We start from the raw sequence: 19,827 nt of genomic DNA, 5'->3' as shown, positions 1-19,827 counted from the left end.
TATGACGTTTTTTATGACAAAAAAGTCAAAAAACATTTTTTTGACTTTTTTTGACCGATTTTGACGCCTTACTATACTATGACGTTTTTTATGACATAAAAGTGAAAAAAAAAAAGTTGACTTTTTTTGGCCGATTTTGACGCCTTACTATACTATGACGTTTTTTATGACATTTTGAGGTAAAAAAAAATGTTGACTTTTTTTGTCCGATTTTGACGCCTTACTATACTATGACGTTTTTTATGACAAAAAAGTCAAAAAATTTTTTTTGACTTTTTTTGTCCGATTTTGACGCCTTACTATACTATGACGTTTTTTATGACATTTTGAGGTCAAAAAAAATTTTGACTTTTTTTGTCCGATTTTGACGCCTTACTATACTATGACGTTTTTTATGACAAAAAAGTGAAAAAAAAAAGTTGACTTTTTTTGGCCGATTTTGACGCCTTACTATACTATGACGTTTTTTATGACAAAAAAGTCAAATTTTTTTTTTGACTTTTTTGACTTTTTTTTTAATCAGGTGTCGAAGCTTTAACAAAGCCTCAAGCAGCCATCACTAGCTGACAGCTTCGCGACAGCGTGAGCTCAGTAGCTCATACAAAGCTGTTGCGTCACGCGTATTCTTCCGACCGCAATCAGTGCAAAATGTGGAAAAGATCTAGAGCCTGGCTCTGTGAGCGTGGTGTAAACTAGTGTTTTTCTGGATGACTGGACACAGCCAATCACCAGCACATTTGATCTTGGCATGTCAAACATGCTGCAAGCTTTTTGGCTCACTGATGTTGACTAGATTAACCCATTAGGTATCGAAATTTGGTATCGAACTAAATGACTTTTTTCAATATCCGATAGTATATACCTCAGGAAGTATTGAATTCGATACCCAGCCCTAGCCACAACAGACAATTTCCCCCTGTAAATACTCTATTTTAATACCATATGTTTTAATAATTTTTTCTAAAATGACCAGTGCTTGGCTGTGAGGGAAAGTTACTTTCTTAAAATCGAAACTTTATATTGATCAACCTTTTGTTAAAGATTTGTGTCTTCATTAGGAATTAATGTGCTTGGGATTGGCAGGACAGGATACGGAGATGGTAAAAATACTCAGAATGATGCACTTTTACATGTGGCTTTTGTGTGGCATTTGATGATTTGAAGAAAAATCTGAAAGAATACTCCCTTATTCTTTCAGAAATGTTGACAAATGACCAAGGGAACTTGAATAGTTTGAACTTTTTATTCCTCTTTTTTTTAATTTTAGTTCTTTTTACTTTTTTTGCTTTACGAAACAAATGTTTGCAGATGTCCTATGAATAAACAACAGCATTCTTTCTCCTTAAAAACAGGGATCCAACACCCCTGTCTTTCAAGAAAAGAGACCCTTCATGTCCAATAACAACCTCTCCAGATTCCCGAAGTCACTCTTATTTCCTGTATTTGAAATTCATTTAAGTGCATTAGTAGACAACATTACCATTTCGATGTGCAATAGCTGAGTTTATGGTCAATGCGAAAAGATATTTACATTGCAGCTATGACTCACATTAACTGTCTGTTTTATCACTTGAGCTAGCATCAGAACCGGAGAGGGAGACAATCACAACGCAAGGAGTCTCCTTTCAAGAACAGCCTTCGTAAACAGCAACCTTTACCTACATCACCATCATCAGGATTAACTAGACTCTTTTGTCATACCTGTTTTCCTCCAGTAAGACAAAAAGGTTAATAGATAGAATGGTTTAAAATAAAGTTTAGTGATTGTGCTTTTAAAACCAAAGTAAAACAAATAACAAACATTGACAACAAACACGAAACATAACAGTGCATTACAAAAAAAATTAAAGAAAAGGAAAAGAAAAAGAAAAATCCCAAAGTGGCACTTTCTTGGGGCAGCTAAATAATATTGCAATTTACAACATGAATGGAAATGATAAAATAATATTTATATTTACTGGCATAATAAAATTAGAATTCGCAAAATAAAACAAGGAAGACAAATTTGAGGTACCACAATGGGTAAAACAAGAGGACATCATGTGTACACGTATATTTACAGTCCACCCCTGCTTGCAGCTATTTTATTACAGTAACATCTGACTGTATGGGCCAAAGTTCTTGTCATGGCTAGCCAAGTCATGTCAATGTCTGGAGTAGGATTTCACTCCATATTGCATTGGAATTAAACATAAATATACTACTGCGTATTTTGTTTTGAATGCACCATTCTTTTATCTTCAGACACACTTTCCTTTTTTTTCTTTTTTGTTTTTTCAAATGGACATAAAAAATGAATAGTTAGAAAAAAAACATTGGTCTGTTTTCCAGATGTAAAGAAACACTACTGATGTACAGTATGATGGCAGCCAACATGATAGTGAAATACTGAGATATTTAAAACTGTAAGAGAAACAATGGTGCTCCACTCTTGGAAAAATCACGACAGTTCCTCCTTTGTCTCCTCTGTTCTTCAGCTTTCTACCATCTGGATAAAAAAAACCAAGCATTTTGGTTAGCGCCCATCTTTACTATGTTAATTATAGCTAGACTGCTAAATCAGTTGATATTAGCTTTTTTTATGCAGATTAGTATCCATATGTCAGATGATAAGTAACAAGGAACTGCAGACCACAATTAGATTGTATTTTTTTTTAACTTCTAAATATCAGTGTTGGACCATAATTGTAAAGCTTTGTGCTACACTCAGATCTGTTAAGAGTCTGTGTTCTTGATAACAGTCTGTACCTCTAGCTCTTCGTCTCCTGGTTGTAAGGCCCCCGTGGTGATGAGGCCCATGTCTGCAGGGTTCCTGCGGCCTCCTTCTCCTCTCCGCCGGCCTCCTGAGCCCCTAGAGGACATAGAACTAGAGGAGCTTGGGTCTCGGGGGCTGTTGACTGTAGGGAACTGTGGTCGGCTATAGGGCAGAATGTCCTCTGAACCTAGGGACAGAGAAGAATTGTATTAGGAACTGAGACTCTCTTAATCAAAACTACTGCATATGGGATTGAAGGGTTCCTTCACATTGTATTTGTTGTAGTACCTGCATGGTGGCGTGCCTTGTTAGCGGTGTTACCCTCATGTCTATTCCCTTTCTCTCCATGAGCAGTCTTTTGTCTCTCCTGAGCGTCTTTGCGTTCAGATGAGCTGGTTCTGGGGTCTGTCCCCTCTCTGGGTTTATAGCCCCCTGTTCCTCCTCTCTTGTCTCGACCCTCACCTGCTTTAGGGGAGATTATTCCTCGGCCCTCCAGAGCTGCCTTGGAGGGATGTGTTGGGGACTTAAGAACCGCTGGAGGTGGGATGGGTGGAGGTGGGAGATCTGAAGGATAAACACAGGAAGTAAGAACACATTAACCGCCAACATCAAAAACTAGGGTTTAGATAATTGCACAAGCCTGAAGTACAAGAATCTGTGTACTCTTGAAACTTCGGTGTGTATCATCTGTCATTCAGCTGTCTCACACCTGCAAGGTGATACGCAAACACAGCTGCAGTGTGTGTACATACACTCATATCTGTACACATGGCTGTGCTTAACGGAATCTCCCCCAAACAGACAGTAAACAGAACAGATGACATTAGACAGACCGAATCTAGACAGAGAGTTATGAGATTTGAGTGAGAAGAGGAAGAGGGGAGCGTGACGGTCAGCAGCAGGCTCTCTGACCTGCACGACTTCCCCCATTGATGAATCAGTGCTGCTTGTCCTTGAGCCATTATTCATATGAGGCTAGCCAGTGGGCCGCCTGGCCTCACACACATCACACAGCCATCTAAACAAAATGCTGAGACAAAAGCCTTGTGCGCCTGCGATCGATGGCTTTTCATCTTCTAATCAGCTTCCGACCTGAAAGATGGTTTTGTCAGTGGCCAGACACATAATCCACGTAGGATTAGAAAGTTAATAAATGTAGCAAATGCCAACTCCTTACACCTTCCTTGCATCCCAATGGATACCTTAGACTTTTAAGATTGTACAATGCTGGAATAATCAAAGCTTTTATTTTACTTTTTTAAAAATGTTTTTTTTTTCCACATGAAAGGCTAATAGGGCAGGTGATGTCTTTGCGAGTCTTGTTGGTGGACTCAGGCAGCTTCAATACACTTTTCTGATTATCCTCCACCTCCATCCACTCCTCCTGAATACAAAAGGGGGCCAAGTCAATATCATACAGCAGAGAAGCATCTGCAGTTTTTTAATATCTCTCTTGCCTCCTGAGTCCTACCTCGGTCAGAGTCCGATCAATGCCACAGTCTGTGAGATATAGCTCACTACAAGGGAGGAGCAGCGTGCCAGTTAGATTTATGAGGAAGTATCGAGGACAGAGCTCAAGTCTGTAAAGTGTCTCTGGGCTTGCCAAGGAGGGTGTATTGGAGAGCCTGGTGGTTAATTAGGCAGACAAGGCCACGACAGATCAAGAGACAGGGAAGGGTTAAGTTCACAGAGGAGGAGGAGGTAGACAAAGGCATTAGAGTCAAACACAATATGAATCAGGGGAACCTATAAGTTGGGTGTTTCCACATCCACTGTGCAAACAAGAGTGAAATGAGTAGGTCAAAGAGGGGTAAGGGGTAGGGAAGTGGGGTTGCCTCCCTTGCTGGTTCACTTGTTTTCCTGCTGCCTTATCTGATGTTTTCTTTATGTACTTACAGTGATGGTGTCTGATACTAGTCTCAGTATGGAGTAAATGGAATGGTAGAGAGACAGCGAAATACACATTACAATGTATTCTGTGTGTGTGTAGCAAACATCAGTGTTTTCTTTCTTTTGTCCTACTTTACATTTCATTAAATCACCTTCTCTCACCTATCACCTCAGCACCAGTCCTCCAGACCACGGAGGGAGGGTATGTAGGGTGAAGCTAGGAAGAGAGATGGGGGGGAGGCAATAACCTCCAAATGAAAAACAATCCATTGAGATCAAATGCAATCAGCAGGAGGACTGATGGACAGACCAAGCTGCAGAGCTGTCAGTGCCGCCCCCCTCCCCTCACTGCTCAAACAAAGACGGAGGAGAGGGGAGCAGGGAGAAGAGAAGAGTGTGGAGAGGAATGGAGATCACTCCAAATAGAGGGGCAACGGATGGGGAAGACGCCAGGATATAAGGATGATGGCAAGAGGACGAGGTTTGGGGGGGGTGGTTGGATTTTCTGGCTTCTAGTGAGCTGGATATTAAATCTCCCTGTCAAGTGCTTCCAACACTCAAGGACACCTGACACTAAGAGGAGAGCCAGCTCTGGGACAGCACATACTGTACACAGCAGAGTGAGCGTGTGCACACAACCACACATAAATACATTTAAAAAAAAAGATCTTTCCACAGGAAAAAGTGTCTTTCTGCTGGTAGGCTGTGTGTTGTAAAGAACATTGCTGTAAAAAGTCAAATGCTCATTTACTTAGCAAGGCCAGAGCTTTTCTTTCTGTGTACAGCTGCTCTGGTATTTAGCCCCTGTTTTGTTTATGTTCAGCCCCTGCTGAGTGAAAGGTGGTACTTCAGTATGAGCCAGAGCACCTGGATCAATTTCATTAGTGGCTAGAGTGGAGAGACATCCCAGTGTCAGCATAGCCAAGCTGAGCAGAGCTCCCCTGAGACAACCCCCTCCATTGCTGCCCACCATGGCCCTGGCCTCTAGCCCACAACTCGCCCGATCTGTTCTGCACCGCCACAGATTAGGAGTGATGCCATGTATGCATGCGCATAAAACACATGGAAGAGGATGATTAAAACTCTGGCTCATGGCACACCCACTCTCAGTCATTTATGGACACTACATTACAGTAAACTGCACTTCCATATCTGTAGAGGGACTAGAGGGAAAGCCATTGACACAAACTGGCCATCTGTGTGGTTGAGGGATACAGCTGACCCACTAGTGCTGCTACATGTCTTCCTCTCTTTGTGTTGGCTGGATTAAGTCATTAATGTCTTATACAATCGTTTACATACCTGACTACTGAGTTTCTAAGATACTTTTTTTTTTGTCTATCGCACATAGTATAATAAGAAAAGTTTATACCAAGCAACATGCATATTGAGCTAGCATGATTTTTACAGGAATTGAAACTTGTATGAAATTCTTTTGAATGCATACATATATGCAATCATATATGTACCTTCATTATATGCTTCACGCCGCTGGTTCCCTGGATGGCCTGCAGGATGCTGTTTCTGCTTTTTAGGAGGCCTCCTGTGTACAGCTGCCATGCTCATGTTACTGTCTGTAGACACTGGGCTGCCAGGACGGTGGCCTGATGGATTTATTTGGTATTTCCGTGCTAAGAAAAAAAGACATAAGAATAGTTGGCTTTTTCCCTTTTCTCAAAATTCTTGCAATAACATTTCTTGTGGATGTGGTCAACTTGATTAAACCTACCTGAAGCTCCTCCCACTTCCTGGCCCTGTGTATTGGGGTACTTGGCCACCCTGAGGCCTGAATACTCTGCAGCTGCAGCAACCGCTTGAGCAAAGTCGGCATCAGTGAAGAAGGATCCATCTGATGAGCTGACTGCACTGGACCTCCCTGAAGAGACATTATCCTCTTCAGAAGCCGACCCCCATCCGTTGATCATGGAGCCAGTCACTGAGCTTTCCAAGTCACCCATGCTGGACGCAGGGGTCTGTTCAAGCCCTCGTAGCAGCAACCTTCGCGGATGCATCTGAGGATGGTGAGGGTGTGTGTGGGGGTGGGTGTGGTGGTAGTGCATCTTGGCCACCTCTGCATCTGTCTCGTCACCCTCCTCCTCTTCCTCCAATATATCCTCCTCCTCCATACCGTCAGTGTCCAAGGCCAACGGGCTGGTGATGTACCCATATGTGTGTGAGGGAGAGAGGGGCCTCGGTGGGGGTGGGGGGCTCACAGCATGGCGTCTGCAAAAAGTGAGAAACGCATGGTATCAGAATCCCATCAAATGTAGAATATTTTGGACAAATTACACACAGACAGTAAAATTAACCTGCCTGTAATCATGGGATCATACTGCAGATTTTGCATGTTTTAGCCAAACTACACCATGTGTACTTTGCATTAGGGCTAATGGTTTTCTGAGGTACATCAAAGCACATTATATTCAAGACTGCAGAGACTACAACTATGTTATCGTCAAATTGGAGCCAGAAAATAAGCAATAAGAAAACAGAAATGTCAGTACTGTTATTGATTTGATAGTTTCTGATTTTGAAATGGCTTCTTTTGGCAGTTTGCTCCTAAATTTATGATGATCCTGTTTTCCTTATGCACCGACAGGATGAGTTTTTCAAAACAGCTCCTGCTCACAGCCACTGTCACACAATAATAATAGGTCTGACAAAAAAAAAAAAAAATGCACTAAATTTAGACCGTGATGTATTACTTATTTCAAACAACTTTCAAATTGCTGCAAGTTGATTTTTATGCTGTACTGAAATGAACTGAAACAAATGGCTCCCTGGGAGGTAACAAATCAATCTAAAAACGAAGATATGCTTTTATGCTTGAAAAATGGCCAGCAGAATATACAGAATTTGGAATTAATGGACTAAAACATAGAAAACGTTTATGAATTTCAAGTACTTTGGAGATTATGTTTCTCTTTAAGGATTTAAAGAAAAGATATCCTGAGCACATTTATACAGACTGACCACTCTTCTTTTGTTACTTGTTATACTCTAGTCGGCCGTTTAACATCTTGCAGCTGTACCTGCGTTCATGGCTGTCAGGTGCATCCTGGAGCATCGGCTGCATCTCTTCCTGGGGTGAGGGGGTGAGAGTGGCTGTGGATTGGTGACTGTAAGATACAGCAGCAGGGGAAGACGCTGCCCCACGGATGGGAGGAGTGGGCCCCCTCTCCATCTCCTCTTCCTCCTCCAGCTCATCAGGCTGCAGGTACATGTGAGAGGGGGGCATGGGGCACTGCATGTCTGGGTCACAGCTGCCAACAGAGAGAAACAAGCCTTGTTACCTACCTACATATCACTCACTGAAAACATGAATGTTTATATATTGAAGCCAGAAAAACATGCACTTAATATTCATGACAGGCTTCTATCAAGGTTTGACATGAACCTAGCACTAATGGATAGAAAACCCTTGGGGCAAATACTTGAAATGGATGTAAGAAACAGGAGAAAAGCAGGAAGATTGAACTAGTATTTAAAAACAATGTGTGCCTGTCAGATTGTCTGTGTCCTTTTGTCTGCGCAGACCTTTCTTCCATTGATAGAGAGTACTCCTCTGCGTTCCGACTCGGGGGCGGGTTTGCAGGGGGCGGGGGCAGCAGGTCAGCCCAATTCATTGTGCTCTGTTTGGGTAGTTTGGGGGTGCGCATTCCCTTCTTTTGACCCTGACTCCCTGCTCAAAAAAATGGGGAAAAAAAAAGCAATCCATCAGTCACAAGACACCTGCAGACATACATACTTATATTCTCTCTGTCTCTGAAAAACACATCAATTATTAATGTCGATGAAATCTCAAGTTAATGAGCAAGGATATGACAGCAGATAAAATGCATTAGCAAGACTGACTGACAAAGGATCATTTTACACGTAAGAGTGCAAAGGCTAAAGCTACCCTCTACATTCTGCAAGTGTGCACATAAACCTCTAAGTTATCAAATGCTGGAAAATACTGTAAAACACAATAATTTTCATAGAGTGGTATTAACCAGTATCACGAGAAAAGGTGGAAGAAAACGGCAGAAAAGGATCCAATTAATACCAAACTATTAGAATTGTGAACCAATGAGCTGTGAGGTGCAGCGAGCACTAAAGGCTTCTCCTTAATGGCTTGAACTTCAAACGCAATATCAGAATGGATACATGGCATTAAGGTGGCAGTGTTGCATGCCGTCTGCAATGTGTTATCATTTGTCCTTGTCCACAGACAGACATTGAGGCCCTGATGAAATTAGGCTGCTCCATACTGGAATTAAAGTAAAGCCAATTAATGGAAGCAATGCAAAATAAGCAAGGACAAACAGAGAAATAAAATAAAAAGCAGGAAAACAAAACAAACAACAGAATTAATAAATAAAAGGGTTCTCTTATCTAATTTGCTTTAAACATCCCTTGGATGACATTGCACCCAGAAAACAAAAGACACAAGCAAATGCCTAGCATGGTGCTCATGCTTTTGTTTGAAGGCATTGTTGTCAGTTTCCTCTTCTCTTTTTATTCAGCAATTTTCCACTTTCTGAAGGCATCTCCCTTTCAGTTTCTCTTCGAAACGGGCTGACATGGAAATTAATCAAATTACCATTTTAAAGCAAGCATTATTTGCGTCTCAAAGTGATTTATTGCTTTTGAGGAAAATCTGGATTTTCAAATGGAGCTGGGGGGTATATGTGATTATATAGTTCACAACAATAATAAGCTGGGAAAATACATTGTCAGTTAAATTAAAAAGAGTGGGGAAAAAAAGAATAAATTAAGAATAAAACTCCTCAGAACTCTAAGAGGGAGAGAGACTCTTCAGATATGTTTTTTTTTAATCTCTGTCTTTCCCACAGTTAGTGTTGTTTTCCTTTATGCCCCAGTCCACTTACCAGATGTACTACTGCTGCCTCGGTCAGAGCTGTTATAGGAGCCCCCAGTGTGACTGTCATGGGTCTGGTTGTAGGGGATGGTGGCCGGCATAGGGCTGTCACCCCCTCTGTAGCGGTCTGATGGTGGGAAGAATGGAGTCATATGGTTAGTGTGGCACCTGGCAGACATCTTGCAAACTCAAAAACATTCAAGCAAAGCAACCACTTCCTAATGAACAAGGAAAAGAAGAACCACATTTGACTGAACAAAACCACAGTGGAAACATGAAACTATGTATATCATGAAATGACATTACAGTGTTTAGTGTTACACATGACAAGGGCCATGCAATTCATGCTTTATAATTTTCAGGTGAGTATGTGAACACATGCAACATCTGCACAAAAATCTCAAAACTATCACACCAGATGTGTTTCCTTTCTGCAGGTCCTACAAGGTGATGATAGCTTTGTTCAAAGCATCTAAAGATCCAAGAATTATCTTTGTCTTCCCTTTGGAAATCTGACACCAAAGATAAACCCTCACACCTGCCTTCATCACAAAAAAGGCAACCCAGATACTGCACAATGACAGCAATTCAAGCATGGCTCTCATTTAGCGGCAAAGTTTCTACATGACTGCGTGAAGGGTGATGAGGGGTTACATGAAATGCCATACAGACAGGCAGGAAGAAGGAGTGATGACGCCTACGTTGACAGAACCTAGGAAAAGATGAGCATGAAACTCTTCTACAGGCTTCCACGGTGAGGCTGAAAGAGCCGGGAAAGCAGAGGACAGAGGAAAAATCGAATGGAGGAAGATCATGGCTCGGAGTTGACCTCTTTAACCATGGCTGCTGAGTATTCCACACACTCACCCTTGTTCAGCTTGTTTTGCTCCATGATGATGTACTGCAGCTGGGAGCCCATTTCCTGCTTCTGCTGCTGCACTGAGGTGGGCTTCCAGCAGTGTTTCTCATTCACCTCCCCTCCACCCCCGGGTCCACCTCCACTCCCTCCGGTTCCTCTGTCTGAGTTCATATTATTGCCCATAATGGAGGACTGGATGAGCTGGGTGGTGGCGTAAGGTGTTGGCTGGCCTCCGGGACCCACAAAGCGTCCATCTTTCAGGTTGGGGCTGTTGAAGGTCTTCATCTCATTGATCTTGTTGGACAGGTCTACATCTCCATAGACTCCTGACTCTGGCACCATGAGGTTGGTCTGCTTGTTTTCCATCTGGTTGTTATAATTGGCGATGCAGTCGGCTGGAGAACATGAGGAGGGTATTTAGTGAATCTCGTCTACTGCTGATCAGCTTTGCAGCAGTATGCCAGTTTGGTAAAATCTTAGGGCACAATAAACAATAGGGCACCATCTGATCTACCACAGAGCTGAAAATATTTATTGAAGGAAAGCAAGAAACATTTACATATTCATTTCAAGCTTTTGAAAGATCACTGTGCCCACTGGAGAGAAATCGCTATTTCCATTTAAAGTCTGTTTTGTTTGCCAAATGATGGTCTACTTTAGGAGAGTGACACAGGTGGTATTACACCTTTCTTGCTCAGTCTCTTCTCAGTCTCACCCATGACTCAATGTGGGTGTCATCTCTGTTCTTTTCCATCTGACGGTGGGAGCGTCTTTTCTCATTGAGAGGGACAGAGAGACATGTCTGTATCAAAGACCTGGAATGAGGCACGCAGTAAAAGCACAGCTCCACTGACGGATCCAATTTTCCCTGGCTCATAAAATATTCAAATCCTCCAGCAGATCTGAGAGCCAGCCTTGCGGTAAATACCAAGGACGGCCATAGGTGCACGCTGCTCGTGCCATGCGCCTCACATTTCAGCTGCACAGAACAGCTCGACACTTCAATGGCTGATCTGTGAAAGCGCCCCTATGGCTGAGATAAAGGGACATTAACTCCTATTTCTTTGCTCTGTCACCTAGTCAGTGATCCTCTTAATGTTCACAGAGTTTAGGTTTGGCACACACACAAAGCATGCGACTGGCAAGCTCCTTAGTGTCATACAGCGGGGTGTCATGCGAGAAGTGAGGGCTGCCTTTAGCCTGTTATTCCCTGTTAAACATCTCACACCATGTTAAGGTAGAGTTAAACACTTCAGCCTCCGAAGGGTGATTAGCACAAAGAAAAAACTGAACTTGATGACTATTAAGTCTACAAAATGAATTATTAATCCTCATTGGGAAAGGTTTGAAGTAAGGAGAAACTATTGAATGGCTGGATGGATATTAGGTTGAACAGCTGGATAGGAATTATGGGCTGCCCTTAAAGGCATAGTCCCATAGTGCATAATTTAGAACATAAAGCATTTCATTGCAGTCCAAGTTTCCGAGGATAGGGTTTTTTAAGACTTGGGTCTGGGCTGAAAATTAATAACATTACGTCCTGTGTCATCCAAGCTGAAGTTTTTGGCTGCAAGTTTTACTCTGTTCTCTTTTCAGATAGGTCACTTTGCGACTGAGTGTGTGCACATACACAGTAGTGTATATTGTATAGCAGTAGTGTATGTGATTTTGAGGCCAAATGTGCTTCCTTTTGTTGACAAATGTAGTGGTGCTGAATAAACTAAAAGGCCACCTGGTGGTGTTCCTTATGTCTCTTTTTTCCCCCCTCTCCACCTACCCTACTTTACCTCATCTCATTCACGCTCTCTATCTTCAGCCATGCATCTCTGTGTATGTTTTAGCATATACTTATTCTTCATCACTCCTTTCCTCTCCCTTGCATCTGGTTTTCCAGGTGCACCCCTCTCTCTCTCTTTCTTTCTCTCTCACTCTCTATCATTCTCTCTTTCTACCTCTGCTTCTGGCCACCGTCTGCAGTCCAGCCTTGACCTCTTCGCCCGCTGCACATTTCTTAAATAACTGAGCACTTAGGGGAAATTGCATTACCGGCTATAACAACAGTATGGAAATCAGCAGAGCAATTCGATTAGCAACAGAGTAGAGCCATAAGCCCCTCTCAGTGTGCTCCTTTTATTTCCTGCCTAAAACAGCTCTACTTTAACCTCAGATAAATCAAACACACAAGCACACAGCCACTCTTAATCCTAATATTTCTCCAGGTTTTTCTCTTGGAGACCTACAGAAAGGAGAGATACACAGAACAACTCTCCAGGGAGCTAACCCAGATATCAGATTTTACTTCCTCCTGCACTGCAGATTCCCTCAGCGCCTACATTTCTTATCTCCACAGTTATTTTGTCAAGGACTGCATCATTGCCTTTGAGGGGAGTGTTTATTTTGGTTGTTACCTACGTATGGCAGGGTTGACTCTACATACCTGGTCGGCTGTATGTTGCCAAGTTGCTGTCGCTGTTGCCATTGCCTGCAGTGCAGCAGTTGATGCTGCAGTCGTTGTGGTTGGAGCAGGAGTTGGGCCATGTGTCAGCAAGCCAGGGCTGAGTGGCAGATTCCCCAATGTTAAGCAAACCAGGCCTGTAAAAAAAAAAATGGGACCAAATTGTTAACAATAGTAAGAGACTAAGCCAACACCACAGTGACATTTATGTGAATGAACTGAAACACCCACAGTTACACAATATTTGAAAGAGAAGATTATGTGGAGTTTATTTATCCAGCAGCTGAGAATAGAAAAACTAGAAATCCGGCTTTAGTACTTTTTGCCTTTTGGTCACAAAGACATACACACAGGCACACACACAGGCCCAGGGAGCACATTAGAAAAAAGCCCAGCTAAATAGATTGTGTGTGCTTGACTTGCCCACAGCCAATGACACTTTCCCTGAGCCCTCGTGAGCATTAGCGATGCGCCTGGATTAGACAGCCAGATAAAATTCACTCCCAATGTTGCGAAATGCGCGTCCTGAACAGTCAGTGAACCACAAACGCTCCCAGAGTAGATTCCATGGTGTCACACAACATCTCTATCATTTAAAAAGTTTTTTTTTTAGCTGTACAGAAGGAAAGAAGAGAAACTCAAGCACCAGAGGAGAAACCCATGCGGACCAGTCTCTCAAATCATCGCCTGGCCATCCATCTCCATTGTCTCCATGTCTTGCTCCCGTTTCTTTGGCTTTAATCCCAATACAATACAAGATCACTTGTACAACAAGATTCTACTGTACAACCTGACCTCAGGCCAAACACTGAGAGGTAAAAGAGCTGAGAATAAATAGCCTCCTATTGGTCATGAAATGAATCAATCTAACATACAAAGAAAATGCAGGCTACTCTAGCAGGGCCATATATTGTTTCACTGTTCAAATCTCCACAGAATAACTCCCAGCTTGCATATCCCAACACTGAATTAGCATTGAATTACATTTCCTCATTCCCACTCAAATGACTAATTTCTTGGATTCATTTTGGGTAATGAACACATTTGTCTTGTACAGCCAAATACAATCTCACAATAGCTCCTCAATCACCACGGCAGTTGTATGTTGATATTGAATGGCCATTGTCTTTGTGCAGAGCTGACACAGCCATGCTGCATATGGGATTCAATCATAGAACTGGATAATATAATGAATATGGATTTACTGCTGATGGCTCCAAGCTAAGTATTCATTAACACATGAACAACACACACATGCACTTAAGGTTCAGTATTGTGTATATTTTGTACTCTTAATAAAAGAAGGACAATAAATGAATATATATTTCCTCTTTTTTGTGTGTGTGTAAAATTTTCAAACCCTCCCAGCTGTTTGAAAACATGCCAAATGCCATCCTGTGGATCTACAAATGAGTGTTAGCAAGTTGGTGCAGTGTTTGCTCAACCTAATTCTGTATAGTCTCACTGTTTTGCACAATGCACCATTCCACAACATGAAAAGGAGTACTGTGACTGCTGTGTGTGTGTGTGTGAATGTGTCTCCATTAAAGTTTTATGGTGATGCTATGGCACAGCCTTGTGGCTGGATGTGGCTCTCCACTATATGGGATCAGGATGGGCTCCTGGCAGACTATATGGGGCTTTGTTCCTGTTTGTATCATACTTAATGCACCTGCTTACCCCTCCTCAGCTCTATACTGTTTAGAAAGGCACAGAACTCCCCCTAGTGTTTGTCAAACAAAAGTACACCTGCTCAGCCCTACTCATCAATTCAGAGGATTTCACATCCTGTTGTATTTTATTCATCATTTATTGGCCCATAATGTGTTTAATATTTGAAATATTTTCATACCCACTTTTTAAAAGCATTAAAATGAATCTTACCTTCCAGCGCTGCTTACACCTTCTCCACCTCTCTGATATGCCACTGAAAAGAGACAAAATAATGAGTTTCCAACGTTTTCACTACTGCTACCACTGTCATCACATTATCATCTTTGCCATTATCATACAAGGTCAGCCCAGCATTATTCATTTGATTCTGGATTGTCAGCTTAGCAAGCAATGATGGGAGTGCTTCTTTTTATGAGTGCGTGTGTTATTGTATCAGTTCAAGTGGGCATGTGAATGAACGTGTGTGGCATAATTTCGGCTGAGTCACACAAACAGCAACAGGAGCAGGAGGAGGATATGTAAGAGGCTTATGAAGAACAGAGAGGCAGAGCTCTTTGGTTGTCTGGCTCGGGTTCAGTGTGTTTGAAGCTCCGTGTGCTGCAAGTTGGACTCTTTCAAGGAGCTCTAAGCTGCCGGTGTGTGAAGGAGAGATAAACTTCCAACTTTAATTACAATCACTTCCCTGAGAGGAGAGATGGTGGAAGAAGGGTAGGTAGGGCCTTTGCTATGTCAATTCCCTGTCTCTTTTTCAAAACAGGAAGTGTTGTTTTGCCCTCTGCATGTAGCTGGTGGAGCTCTTAGATTAGCTCTCTTTAATGCAAAACATCACAATCTGTTTCTAGATTAAAATCAGCATGTTTCCCTTTTAGGTCCCGGTTTTACACTGGGTTTTCTTCTTAAAGAGACAGAAACACAAGTAAAGAGTGTGTTTCACCTGAAAGATTTCCGGCAGATCACAAAACAAACTTGCAACTGCAAAATTATTCTACCTGATTGCAAGCCTCAAGGCAGACAGAAACAACGTTGCTACTGTTAAGGCACAATCTCTGCACAGACAGGATCAGCCAGTGTAACCGCAAACACATACTGTGCAGTATTGTCTCAATCGCTCTCCTTCTCCTGCTCTCACTTTTACTCCTCCTCACCCATTCACTGTTTCACAATCACCATTGCGCTAAGCCTTGCCAACACCCTTGACACACCTCTAGGGAACAAAGAATTTCAGACGGATGAGGGTCCATGAGTAAAAGAAAAACGAGGAGAGGACTGTAAATACAAACTCTCAGAGAGAGAACGATAGAGAGGCACAGAGAGAGCTTTTCTTTTATCTGTTTTACGCTGTGTCACTTCAGTTCACAGATAACCTTCTTTGCTCTGCTGCTGCTCGCCTATCTAATTGGTGTGTTGGAGTGCTGGTGGTGTGTCATTCTCTTAAATCCCATCTGAGGTTGCCAGCAGCTCTTTGATCAAGTTACCACTAGTTTTAACAGCTTCTCAGTAGTGTGGCCTGCTTCTCTTTGAGCATTATGTTCTGACACGACTCTAACATTTGGTGAAACATTTATTTCTAGGTAGAAGCGTTGCCAATGCTTGGCTCCTTTTACTGGTACACATCTCTACAGTCAATCACTCTATGATGGCTGTTCAGGCCATTAAAGAAAGTGTTTCAAAAACATAGAGAACACAAGTACCATGAATGAGCAAACACAGACACCACTTACTGTGTATAGTGCAAAGACGTCTGAGTGCTTACCTGTTGGTGTGAAAGTAAAGGATGGCACTGTTGGGACAGAAAAAAGGAAATAATATTATTGTTGAATTATTGTGCATAAGTACTGTCAGTTCCTGTGACAAAATTTCTATGCTTCATCACTTCTGTTAAAGTACAAAAATCCATAAAATGTATTTCAGCCTGTATTCACATGCTTCTTTGATCCCCTCCGACATCCCTGGATCCCGAATGGGGGAAAGTGAGTGTTTGGTCCTGGCCCACTCTGTCAGAGGCCTGCTGGACAGGGGTCACTCACTAGGGAGATATCTGTTGCTACCTCTAACACTCGTCACCCATGCTTCAGTTACTCAGACTCAAACATCAACCAGGTTGATTTAGATTCTGCAATGTGTTTTGTGGTCTGTGGATATCTTTTATGAAATATACTTGGTTTGTTGTTGCCCTCTTTGAAGAAGTGAAGAATGCTGTAGTATGCACTGCAGTTGATGCAACACTGTGCCATGTTGGTAGTCATCCACTGCCTTAAATATGTGCATTTTAGAAATGTTGCTGCCTGTCTTTAACCTAAAAAAAACCCCATCTCAGAGAAACGTCTGAGGAAACAGATACTGCTGTTGTCACATTTTAATTTCCTCTAACAACTGATTCATACGGTACCTGAACCAATAAATATGCTCTAAATGCCACAACCTTCTTATCATGTTTGAATCTGTCCTCTTGATGCTCAAAGAAGTCTGAAGATTCGAGAAGTTGCAAGGCTTTTATCTGTTTGAGGAATGCCTTTGAAGTGGAGACACTACCACTTGGTAGGCAAAACAGTCTGTGAGAAATGTAAACGTGACTAAAATACATAAATCAGATTTCTGTCATGGGACTGTCACAAATGTTCAGCCCAGGCTAGATGAGGCTCTAACTGAGCGGTAGAGTACTGGCTGCTACAATCACGTCTTTTTTTTTTTTTTTTACTGATTTGTTTGAATTATTTCAATAACAAGATTTTTTTGAGGACTCCTGTAGCATGGCATTATAAAATTTGCACTATCAACACCAGAGCACCGTGAGGTTTGTACGATTAGAATCATCAGTACGACAAATCTAATTGACTTTCTTTTTTTCTTTTGACTTGACAAATTGAGATATGTAATCTATTGAGACAACACTTACATTCACTGTAGCACTTAGACATCCATGCAGTACAATCCAAATTCAGCCTCTTTCACCCTGAGTGCAGATTGTTGCTTCATGTGGTTGCAATCATACTCTTCTCAAAACACTCTTAGTTACCAGTTCCAACAAAGGCCGTGGCCTCTTGTGGTCTGGGGACACAAGGAGGTGCAGGAGGGGGAGTATGACTGCCTACTGTGCCCCTGAAGAGCTGTTTGAGTTTATGTGAACAAACATCAACATACAGAGTCACACAGGGCCCGAAGGTAATCTCAGCCTACACAGTATTGTCGTGTACCGCCTGGCCACAGATCATTACTGCACTAATGAAGCGTTAGAAGTTACCCTTCTGTATCAACACATTCCCTCTGAATGACCTCTGTTTTTAAGTTAAAAGAGTACAAGCAATGTTTAATTTTGTTTATGAGGTTGTTGTATTGGATGAAGATCTCAGATTACTGGCATGTCATTTCTTCCCATAGTAGCAATGAAATGTTATCTTGGCCTTTAAGAGTGTTTTCAAGGTAATCTAAGACATAAAAAAGCAACTGTTCTGATCATTATAGTCTACAAAGGTGTTTATAAAAGACCACAGCAAAAGGAAAAGTGTAGCTGAGGTGTCTCTCACTTTCACGACTCACAATTCCCACTATTAACAGAAGTGCAGGGGATTCAGAACATGGATAATCAGTGTTTTCTGTGACAGCCACAGATTAGCTACAAATAAGGTCAGTCTATTGTCTGTGTGTGTGTGTTTCAAGGTTGAAGGTGGATCTCCTCTAACCCTGTTAGTCAGCAGTAAAACCTGAGCCCAGAAGTGGGAATGGCGCAGATAGTGCTCACAGACAGCAGCTGCACAGCCCAAGGCCACACATTAAGCCAGCCTACACAGAAATGAGACTCAGAAAGAAAGGCTAATAGCTCTCTTTATACTCTAACTATTGTGGGTAGAGGTTGGGCATGTCATGAACCCTGTCACTTCCACTGAAGTCAGGTAAAAACCCACTGCGTTACGCTGTAGCTACTCTAAGAGGGTTGCAATGCAGCCCAAACATGCATGAGCAGGGATTCTTGGACTTTTCAAAACATGGAAAGCAAACACTATTAACAGGATTGCTTAATTCTCAACTCCATATCTAAAGGTCTCTCTCTGAAAGGACAACAAGAGTACTTCCAGCATGTGAAAATGTCAGTATGTCCTTGATAAAGAGAGATTATGGCAAGGCATTCTCTCTTTCCCGGCACAGTCAGAAGGGAGTTGCTAAAAGAGGAGTTGTTGAACCTCAAAATGTACTTTACTGAAAACACTCTTCACACACCCTTACAGAATCGGTGTGACAGAAGTATGAAAAAGAAATAAAAGACATCTTCATGCAGCACTCTCAGCGGGAGCTTGCATCACATCTTAAAGTACTCTACTGCAGAGTACTTTCGGTTAGACTTCACCTAGAGCGCTCTACAAAGATATCTTTTTGTGTGTGCCAGGGAGGATGTGACGGAGGTTGGCAGTATTTGGGATGAACAAGCTGGAGAGGACTAGATTGAAACAGAAGTGAACACACTAATAAATGCTGCATTTCATTTTCTCCACGCCACAGTATGAAAGTGAGAAAACCTCTTGTAACCTCAAACCTCAAGCACTTCAGAAATTCCATTGGATATTCCCGATAAATGTTGCACACATGTACTGACCTTTGCGTATGCCTGCGTAGCTGCTGGAGAGGCCATTCCTTTTCTTTCGGTGTCTGTACAACCAGATACTGAAGACCATGAGGATGATCCAGCAAGCAGCTCCTATGCCTGCTATAAAGGCTGGCTGCTTGACCACATCTGAGATCTGCTGGGACAGGGGGTTCTCTGGGGCCTCGGTGTCTGTCATCCGCCCAGATGCATCTGAGGATGGGGAAGTGGGGAATAATTGGAGGAGATGTGAGAGCAGGGTTAAAAATGATTTTAAAAAAAGGATACAGTTGGTGTTTAAGAATTGGATAGCACAAGTGAAATGAAGGGAGTCAGGAATATAAAAGCTTGGGAGAGATGAGGGGAAAAAAAAATTTAAACCTAAAACTCTAACCCAGTGGAAAAGTCTGAAATAGGAAAAATATATTTAAAATAAATGGAGTCAGCGCAGTACATAACTATGAACATTCCTCTCACTCAACACACACAAAAAGAGTCTTCATCTCAGCGGGTGTGCATGAGGCTGGGTCGTGGAAACGGAGTCGTTTCTCTCTATTATTCAAACGGCTTTCAACGCAATGCTCAGTCAACAATAGCAGGTGAGCAGACAAAAGAAAAACTGAAGACCTTAAAACAGAGCTTCTGCACCACACCAGCCTGATGGAACCGGATAGAAGAAACACAGGGAAACATTGTTCATACTGAGCAGTGGTGGTTTCATAATCATATAAATAAACCCATTGAGATCATCCAC

General features: G+C 42.2%; 1 protein-coding gene across 3 annotated transcripts in view; it reads right to left on the bottom strand.

Annotated features, from left to right (window-relative positions):
* Window positions 1-1,254: 1,254 nt before the first annotated feature.
* robo1 (roundabout, axon guidance receptor, homolog 1 (Drosophila)) overlaps window positions 1,255-19,827 on the bottom strand; it is a 158,276-nt gene continuing 139,703 nt past the window's right edge. For 2 of the 3 annotated variants that reach the window (XM_041046111.1, XM_041046109.1), the window contains exons 18-30: window positions 19,086-19,286; window positions 16,251-16,277; window positions 14,708-14,750; window positions 12,806-12,960; window positions 10,377-10,763; window positions 9,520-9,636; window positions 8,183-8,327; window positions 7,678-7,908; window positions 6,375-6,868; window positions 6,115-6,276; window positions 3,044-3,319; window positions 2,749-2,942; window positions 1,255-2,488 (exon numbers count right to left, since the gene is read on the bottom strand). In XM_041046111.1, coding sequence (XP_040902045.1) covers window positions 2,474-2,488; window positions 2,749-2,942; window positions 3,044-3,319; window positions 6,115-6,276; window positions 6,375-6,868; window positions 7,678-7,908; window positions 8,183-8,327; window positions 9,520-9,636; window positions 10,377-10,763; window positions 12,806-12,960; window positions 14,708-14,750; window positions 16,251-16,277; window positions 19,086-19,286 — 2,447 coding nt within the window. In that variant the 3' untranslated portion in view covers window positions 1,255-2,473. The remainder of the gene's footprint in view (window positions 2,489-2,748; window positions 2,943-3,043; window positions 3,320-6,114; window positions 6,277-6,374; window positions 6,869-7,677; window positions 7,909-8,182; window positions 8,328-9,519; window positions 9,637-10,376; window positions 10,764-12,805; window positions 12,961-14,707; window positions 14,751-16,250; window positions 16,278-19,085; window positions 19,287-19,827) is intronic. The other variant, XM_041046110.1, reaches the window with a different exon arrangement.

This window comes from Toxotes jaculatrix, chromosome 9 (genome assembly GCF_017976425.1).
Source record: "Toxotes jaculatrix isolate fToxJac2 chromosome 9, fToxJac2.pri, whole genome shotgun sequence".
NCBI lineage: Eukaryota > Metazoa > Chordata > Actinopteri > Toxotidae > Toxotes > Toxotes jaculatrix.
Note: the sequence above shows the minus strand (reverse complement) of the source record. Positions and strands in the feature narration are given on the sequence as shown.